The 9684-nt window shown below is 36.1% G+C and overlaps 1 protein-coding gene and 1 pseudogene across 1 annotated transcript; both read right to left on the reverse strand.

Annotated features, from left to right (window-relative positions):
* Positions 1-1544: 1544 nt before the first annotated feature.
* On the reverse strand, positions 1545-2845 carry LOC116015482 (tubby-like protein 4). Its single transcript, XM_031255561.1, has 3 exons — positions 2672-2845; positions 1977-2042; positions 1545-1762 (listed from the first exon to the last, which is right to left on the reverse strand). Exons 1-3 carry the CDS (start codon positions 2816-2818, stop codon positions 1691-1693), a joined length of 285 nt encoding a protein of 94 aa, XP_031111421.1. The 5' UTR covers positions 2819-2845; the 3' UTR covers positions 1545-1690.
* LOC116015481 lies at positions 2679-5644 on the reverse strand (annotated as a pseudogene).
* Positions 5645-9684: the final 4040 nt, after the last annotated feature.

The raw sequence follows: 9684 nt of genomic DNA on the forward strand, positions 1-9684 counted from the left end.
TGACAAATATAAAGAAACAAAATTACCCAAAACAACACAAGACAAAGTACTGAATTATATAACGATCTTTGAAACTACACAATTCAGGAACACATTCAAAGCAAAACACCATTGACAAATATAAAGAAACAAAATTACCCAAAACAACACAAGACAAAGTACTGAATTATATAACGACCTTTGAAACTACACAATTCAAACTAAAAATATGCCAAAAGAACTCTAGCAAACAAAACGAATGGTAAAATGGGAAAATTAATGCATGGAAAAAAATAACAAAAAACACACAAATATAACGAAACGAAAAGTACTCAAAAACATTCAGAAACACAAAATGCAATGGACAAAAACAAAAGGCACAAATATGACGAAGTGAAAATAACACCAAATGCAGGGAAAACATAAAGAAAAAGAACCAAAAACTACACAAGAACACTTGAAAAAAGACTAAATATGTCTAAAATATTTCTTTAAAAAAATCACTATTCCTAATAAAAATACCTTTAAAAAGTATTTAAAAAATATAAGTGTCTGGAATGTTCATGTTGTGATTATTATTTTCAATAACAACCAATGGTAATTAATAGAGCAACGAAACATAGAATCTGACCCTATACAATAAACATATAAGATTATTGCCATGATCTTACCGAAGAGAAGTCCCAATTCAATATCAAAGAGAATTAATGAGAGAAGGACGTTTACCTGATATATTCTTATCAATTTAACTGTTTAATTCTTCAAGCTCTCTATTTTCTACCTCCCACTTAGCTTTCACTTCAACCTAATCAATTATGTAATCATCATATACAAATATACAATCAATTGGATTAAAGAAAACACCTCTTTAAGTGACCTATTCCACTACCCCTTCTTCCCAGCCCAAAACAAAACAAACACAGAAAAAATCAGAGCATGGTAGTATATTTTTTCAAATATTTCTTTGTTTAGATCCTGGGCCTGCACATCAGATCCTGGGCCTGCACATCAGATGATGTATCAGAACAAAAGAAATAATGCATCAAGAAGAAGGAATTACTGTTGCATCAAGGTAATAGAGCAATCAAACATAAAATCTAACCCTATACATAATCACCATTAATGACAGAAGGTGATTTACCTCAACTTTCTTGTGAACTTATAAATGTCTTCTGGATACTCCACAACTGCCAACTCATTGTACACATCTCCAGCATCAATATCTTCAATCTTCTCCTTTGGTATTTAATGTTCAGTCCACAAGCAGCCTATGCAAAACCAATAAAAGTCCAAAGGAAACTCTAATTTTCAATCAACAGGAACAAAAGAAGGGTAAAAAAAATAATATTCGAATCAGGTTTAACAAGCCACTAAAAGTTAAGCCTAAATCCGAACTAGGAGGACTGTTGGCCTTGATCTGCATTAAAGCATTGATGAAGTAGAGTCCCCCCCATTACACTGTGCAGCAAAGCTTTGCATCAATGGAAGCCAAGCATATGAAGAAGGCTTGGCAGCCAGTTATTGGATATCTGCAAAAAAATACCACACCTTCAATAATCTGCTTTTCCATTAAAATATCAAACTTCTATTATCCATTTCTCCGGTTAGTAAATGCACATATAAATTTGGCTATCAGTCGAGTAATTGCTATGTTGCAACAGCACAGTGCTTAATATAATGTACTATGAATGAACTGTTGTTTATTTACCACCTATAGTCCATCACATATATATTTCGCTTTCCCTACCCTTCCAAGTTGTAGTATTGTCTGCCTTCCATTCTTCTGGAGCCAAAAAAAATGAAAAGATAGTAGTTAAGGCCTAATACAACTGTTTGAGCATAGCCAGAATTCTTTAAGGAGCCAGTGAAGATGTTGGGAGGTAAATGACTCAAAACAACAGCCATCCACCCTCAATGAGTTCTAAGTTCATGTTCTAGTTTTCTTGAGAGATAATGAACTCATCATTTAGCTCCATTGTGAGTTGAAAATTCTTAACTGAGCTCTGGATCTTGAGATCTGGCCTTCCTCTGTCTCTGAAGTCTAATTCATACTGTTTCGAAATCTACAACATTTACCAGAACAGTGAACACATGCACATGAGATCAGACAGATGATATCCTAAGCAGCGGTGATAAGGGTGTGGGGTGTGAGAGGCAGGTGCGCTGCGGTTGTGGTGTTTGGCCTGGTTTGTAGCTTTGTGGAAGCTTTGTTGGTGCGGACAAGGTGCATTGTGGACTGACTTGGCACAGCATGGTTCGAAGGTTCAAGACTTATAGTTCTAGGTTTGGAGTCCTATGGTTCATGTGACGCATATGTAACAAGTTGGGCATGTTGAAATCTATGCTCCAACTTGAGGGGGGGGGGGGTGTTAGAGATATAAGGGTTAGTTGAGATATTTACTCTTAGCCCTAGGTTTTTGTGTTAGTAACCTGTGGCTAGGGTTAGTTCTAAACTAGTATATATAGCTCTACTCTCCTGTACATTTACACACAGAGAACATATATACAAATACTTAGTTTTGCTATTCTATTGTTTAACATGACTAAAGATGTTTATCAAAGCAAGAAACTAGTACACACTAGAGGAGTGCTCAAAAATGGCCTTACAGAGGTGTAGAGTGAGTAGAGAGTGCCTCCATTGAACCCATCTGGGACTAGTACACACTAGAGGAGTGCTCAAAAATGGCCTTACATAGGTGTAGAGTGAGTAGAGAGTGCCTCCATTGAACCCATCTGGGGATGTTTCCTTCACAATAACACAGGTACACCTTCCTATATCAACAGGCAAAGGCCTACACAGCAATGACCTGAGGAAACAAAAAACACCCAATTTGTACATTTCCCACACATACAGAAAACTTGTCAATCTAGCTACAAAAAGAAAGAATCTCCTGACCTATTAGGTAGAGTAGGCCAAGAAGAAGCCGGGGCAGTCTCTGAAACAGAGAATGAGCCTCAATCAACCTTGCTTCGAGCAGTGAGAGTTGAAGTCTTTCTAGATGAATCTTCAGTTGCTGCCTTTCTGCGGAGGCTGTTCTTTTCCTTCACCTATTCTTTAGTGTCAGGGCTGATTCCTTCACCTGCAAGGGAGTAGTGAAACTCCCATCTATGAATTTTTTCCAGTTATCTTGTGCAATCTCATTCACTCTCCTCACACACTCCAACGTATTCGGCTCCTCAAAACATCCCTCCACCTTTCCAAGGTGTTCTTCCCACAGTGACATTCTGTATCCATAGATCTGGAGATATTGATAACAACGTTATAAATAATTCTGTTGATGGCATAGTTGTGCTGTTATATCAGTGTTCAACTTGTGCTACTACTCATGAGAATATGGTCAATGAGCAATTCAGAATTGAAAACAAATCATTTTCTTGATTTTATGAGCAATTCAGAATTGAAAACAAATCATTTTCTTGATTTTAAATAAAAGACCAAACTATGGTGCATCACTTTTAGGATGGTGAAGACATTTCTGGTAAGTTAAACAGTTTGAACCTGGCCATGAGGGCGACTTCTGGTAAGTTAAACAGTTTGAACCTGGCCATGAGGGCGACACTGCTTCCTTGCCCAAGTATGATGGGGCTGATAGGCTCCCATAGCTATCTCGGTGTCTTTTGAGCCGGCCATAGATCGTTGGTTGATGTTAGCAGATCCCACTATGACATACTCGTCGTCCACTATCATTCCTTTGGCATGCACATATATCATGAAGCGCTGAAACTTGAGTGATTCCGAAACCTGATTGTATGCCAACACTGGAACTTGTCAGAACAAAAACGAATTGCAATTGAAACAAGGCTTATTAGAACATCATGAAATGTACTAGGAAAACTATATGCAACACAAGGTAAGAAATTTATGTTGAAATTACATTATCTTTACCGCTAATGGACTGGCTTACTGAACTTGGAACATCTTCCCGATTGCCAAGGCAATAGAAATTTAGATAGTCCGAAGGATGTTCATCTAGCTGCATGGACTGAATCTCTTGTGCAATGACCTGATACATCATATGCATTGTTTGGCTCTGCCAAAATGCAAACAAAATCAAGTAATGGTCCACGTTTCTGAGCAGAAAGCAAGTCACCAGCCATCATAAAAAAGGGGAATCATATTACCTGCCAAAAGAGAATTTCTTGCATGGTAGCTGTCTTGGGGTCTCCCTCTGGCCACATTGGCATAACAACATATATGGCAAACCTTTCGTTGGCTGGCTCTAATTTTACTGACAACTTTCATTGCCAACTCCATCGGGATCAGATGATCAGCTCCTAGAGTATTATGTACAAAGAAAATAAAGAGTCAAGTGCACTGCATACATATCTCTGGGCAAAAATTTTCAACATTATTGAGAATGAGAGATAAAACTAAGCAAATACTGTGTACGTGCTAAAAAGGTTGCATAGAAAGAAATGCAATTTCACCTGCATCTTCGTATGATGGCCAAGCATATGATGACCCAAGAAAATACTGGTTTTCAATATATATGAAATTCTGAGCTGATCTTATTGCCTGGATATATGCTTTTCCACAAATAAGGTTCTGCAGTAATTAGGAGCCAAATATACTTAAATACAAGATAATATTTTGTCCACCCTACTGGTTATAGGTTGCCATGTTTGAAAACTCAAAATGGATTTAGATCAGATATAAAATATGGAGATTTTTATACATCACCTGTTTCTCAGCAATGTCAATTCTTTTCGGAAAACCCTTCACAGAACCTGAATCGATGGAACAAAAAATCTGCAAGAAAAAAGATATATGGCTAAAACGATTAGAAGGATCTCAAAGGTTCCACCAACCAAATTCACACAATCACCGGAAATAATCAACCTGAACATGCCAATCTTTTGATTGGTCATTCTCATTCACGTAGAGTTTAGGATCATCCTCCTGGAATGGACGTGAATTCCTTTCCAATAGAAAAGGCTGGGCTGAGTATCCATGATACTCGTTCAACTTTGATCATTGCATCATCATTCCATCATCATTCCATTTAGACCTAGCCTTTTTCAGAAAAGCAAATTCTCTCCACCTGGTTGCTCTCCTCCAGCGTTGAGCAAAGTTTATAAGCACGTCATATGCAGCAGGCCCGTCAATTCTACAGTGTAAGTCATGCCATGGCTGCCTTGGAGCTTTGGTCCCTGCCTAATATCAGCAACATAGAGAGGAAAAAATAAAAGATTGACAAAGGAGGACAAGAAAAAAATTAAAAGAAAGAAGGAAGAAACATATGCAGAAAGACTCATTTATCATTTAAATAAGTAGCTAATACGGTGTTGTAGTAAATGGAAAATAAAGAAAACCTGTTTAACTTAAAACTGATTAACTTCTACAACCTGTATGACTTAGTTCACCTTTCGGTGTGAGAGTCTATTTCCTTTCACAAGATAACAAGGTAATAACTGGAGGTAAGGTTCAATTGAGTCTAAAGGCAGATTTCAATTGCTCTGCACATATTCATTGACTAATTTGAAGATAAAATGACAATAGATATCAAATTAGATTCCAACACTTACACATAATCTAAGAATATCCAAACATGAATTCAGATTTCCCATCACGCCTTCAGTGATGAGCCACCCCAAGCTTCCAACTCTGTCTTCCTTGACCCCTCTCCTATCTTTTTTGCTTGCCCAGGATAAAATCTAACACTTGCGGAAACCAAACTAAACGATTTATGCTAATGAAAATGAAAAACTCGTGAAAGTAACGAGATGAAAAATGCTCGTAAAAGTAACAAGAGGAAAACACAATAATAGAGAAAATAAAAAGTAGGTAAAGTCAAAGTAGGGTTGGGAGTTCGAGACTACCAACACAAACCCCAATACCTACCTACTATTATTTTATTAAATTGTGTATTCTTAGTATTTAAATTGTGAATTTTCACAATATAAATTGTATTTTTAAATAAAAATATATATTCTCAAAAAAAATATATATATATAGTCAAAAATTTGTATGCGACCATTTCACCATGAGAGGAGTCGGGTCAAGATGAAAATGTAATACTTATATACACAAATGTCATACTTATATGTTCAAATGTAATACTAATCAGGAATAAAATTTTTGTTATTGAGCAAATGTAATACTTTTAATGGAAAAATACAATACTCTTACATTTTGATTTAAAAGTATTACATTTTTCTTCAAAAGTATTATATTTTCCCTTATAAGTAAGGGGCACTTGTCCACCTTACTTATTATGGAAAATGTAATACTTTTTTCTTTTATAAGTAACAAAAATTGTATTCCTGGTTAGTATTATATTTGAGCATATAAGTATGACATTTGCACATATAAGTATCACATTTGCATGATACTTCGACCCTACCCGACCTCCGTGAGACAGTCTCACACCAGTGTAGATAAAAACTTGTATAAAACCATCCCACGGATCAAAGTCGGGTCAAGATTAAAATGTAGTATTTATACTGGAAAACATAATACTAATAAGAAATAAAATGTTTATTGCTTATATAAGAAAGTGTAATACTTTTGAAGAAAAAATGTAATATTTTTACATTTTGATTTAAAAGTATTACATTTTCCCTTATAAGTAACAAATATTTATCAATATTACTTATAAGGAAAAATGTACTCTATAATAGTTTTAATGAAAATTATAATACGTTTACATCAAAATATAAAAGTATTACATTTTCACTTATAAGTAACAAATACTTTATTCATGGCCAGTATTACATTTTTCTGTATAAGTACTAGTATACTACATTTTAATTTTGATGTGACACAACTCGATCTGTCTCACGATTAAAAATTCATGAGACGGTCTCACACAAGTATAACTCATTTTTAAATTCGTTTATAGAGTTTATTTTTTTTTTAAAAAAAAAAATCTGATCTATAGCCTTCTTTTTTTTTTTTTTTTTTTTTTGTTTAAAGCTAATTTGTAATTTATAGAAAAAAATTCTTTCTGATAGTTATAGTTAATTAAACCAGTCAAACTTTAGTTTGTAATATATTTTTCAAACACCCCACTATCATCAATTCATTTTTCTTCATGGAAAACAAAAATGATAAATTTTGGATGAAAGAATAAATGTGGTAAGTAATTTAATTTAATTTAAAAGCAATGTGCAACTATCAAATCATAATTTAGTGGTATTTTATCGAACACTTGGTCTACCACTCTTCGCAGGCCTCATCTTTCCGGATCAAGGGCGGGGATGCAGTTGATTAAGACTCATGTAGATCCGTTATCGCGCAATCTATACTTCCCCTCACTTGGCTACCTATTGTGGCCAAAATGGCACCAATCAATCCAAATCTCAACCACACTTGACATAAGAACCCTAAATCAACATTTCTAGAATCAAATGGAAGAATTATATCAAATCAAGCACAATAACTGGATTTATTTTAAAAAAAAAAAGCACAATAACTAGATTGGAACATCCAATCCCCAATCTAAACTAGCAAATCATTGTAAGAATCATAAAAACATAGCAAAATGTAACAACAATGAAATCAAATTGAAATTGCAAAATAGAATTAAAGAAATGAAAGTAGAGTAGAGATTACCAAGCTATGTGAGTCTTCTATTACATTTTTTTTTTATCTTCAATCCGTCCAATCAATCTAGATCTATTCCCTACCTAAAGAAATCTAGAACTAAGAAAAAGGGGAAATTCCCCTAAGGGAAAAGGGAAAGGAAATCAGATCTAAAAGTGGTGGATCCCCTTTCTAAAATGTTAAGGATTGATTTAAATAGTCACCACAAAGCTAAATTTCATTTTTGCCCTTAATGATGCGCTCCACGTGGCTCCACGCGTGGACCCTAAGCGTGGACCCCTACTGGAATTATTCCATGTGTGTTCCACGCGTGGAAGAGAAAAGCCAGCGAAAATTTCGCTGCGTACGATGGGGCATAGCCTCGTACATAGCCTAGGATCCACAAGCGCGGTCCACCTCATTTCTTCGTTGCTTCTTTCCTTGGCTTCCGGTTTTCTCTAATCCTACAAGAATTGCTTTGAAACACAACAAAAGGTAAAGTTTTGCAAGAATGAGCACATCAAAGCTTATTACGCACTAATTTGATCACAAATGGGCATAAACGTTACATTTAAAGTCCTCAAACCGACCATTTTCCTAACTAATTTTGGCACTTATCATATGGCTTCTTAGATCTAAATTGGATTCAACCAAATTTGATGACTAGAGAAAAACGGACAAGGTATATAAATGTCACCATGTAATATGGACAGAAGCAATGTTATTTAGCCCCATATGTTTTAAAGTAAGTTTTAATTGTTTCAAATAAAATAACTTAAATATTATGTACTTCGCCAAAGGCCTTGTGGTCGAGCGGCATAGATGAGACTTCTCAAATGAGAGGTCTCTATCTGGTCCTAACCTTAATGTGGGGGCATTGACAATTTGTCCAACAAAACCAAGTCAAGACGTCAACAAAAATGAATTAAATGTTTGGTAAGTATTTTATACTTTGTAAAATTATATATATTTTATTCTTTTATCATATAAATTTTTAATTGTAATTAATTCAAATATAGTGTGTCGAACAAGTTGGAAGTACCGAATGCAGATATTATGTGATGAAATACATGTTTGAAATTCTTTCCAAAGAAGCATACTGATAGGGATTGTTCCCCGATCTATACAATTAAACCGGTCATCTTTCCATGCCCAGCCTATTCGGACCTTTTGCCCGGTCTACGGCCATAGGGAGGCCAATCGTGGTCCCGAGTCTATGATCGGACTGACCGGGCTGAGCACTGCACCTTAGGGAGTTCCTCCTTTAGTCTAGCCTGTTGGCCTTGCGACATCTGGCTTTCGAGTATGGGACCCGCCTTTAGGCCGGTGCATGTTCGCCATGTCCCAGGGCTAGTACCTGTCCCCTAACAACCTATAAATACCGCATTTAATGTTGTGAGGGAGACTTTTTAGCTATTTTCTATATAATAGTCAAGTAACCCGGGAATCTCTGACTCACTGTCACGTTGACCGAGCTACCCTAGAGTATAACCCCTTGTACCTGTTCAATCATCAATAAATAGTATTTTGACCGTATTCTGCTACGAGTATTGTTCTTACGTATTTGCGTGTTTACTCTATCACATACGAAGGAATGGATAAGGCAAGTGATTTAATAAAATACCTGTTGGTCCCAAGGGGATGGGGTACAAGTCTAGAGGGGGGGGGGTGAATAGACTTGTATAAGATTTTGCAAATCTTTTCAACCTCTCGTGTGTATTGAACTTAGGATGTTTAAGTTCGATACCTCACGAGGTGAAGACAAAGTTTTATGCGCAGCGGAAATATTATCCCCTTTTTGGTTAGCACGAGTTTGGNAAGATCAAAGAGAAGATGTCTCGACAACATGCTGTCCATTTTGAAAAATTATCTCGTGCTTTGAAAATATTTAAGAAGATTTTTCAAAGAAGGATCTCTAGGCAAATATAAACAAAGGTTTATATCGATCAGAGAACCNTTCGGCCAACCCGCCTACTTCCACTCTTCTTCCAGAACCTCCTTGGAAGGATTGCACTAAAAACTTCCCTTTCTAGTACAATATCGAGCGCTTGAGCTTTGATCACGAAGCCCGCCTCAAGCCTCAGGTTTTTCGCCCCGCTTCCAGTTACTCCACCTCTCGAGCACTTGACCTTTGATCACCAAGCCCGCGTCAAGCCTCAGGTTTCTTTCGCTCGGACAGC

Source organism: Ipomoea triloba, chromosome 4 (genome assembly GCF_003576645.1).
Source record: "Ipomoea triloba cultivar NCNSP0323 chromosome 4, ASM357664v1".
NCBI lineage: Eukaryota > Viridiplantae > Streptophyta > Magnoliopsida > Solanales > Convolvulaceae > Ipomoea > Ipomoea triloba.

Coding starts and splice junctions, on each gene's coding strand:
- LOC116015482 (XM_031255561.1), bottom strand. CDS start 2,818: ATGTACAAATTGGGTGTTTTTTGTTTCCTCAGGTCATTGCTGTGTAGG. Junction 2,043..2,671: donor TCTACTCACTCTACACCTAT/GTAAGGCCATTT, acceptor TAAATGTTGTAG/ATTTCGAAACAGTATGAATT. Junction 1,763..1,976: donor ATCTCAAGATCCAGAGCTCA/GTTAAGAATTTT, acceptor TTTTGGCTCCAG/AAGAATGGAAGGCAGACAAT.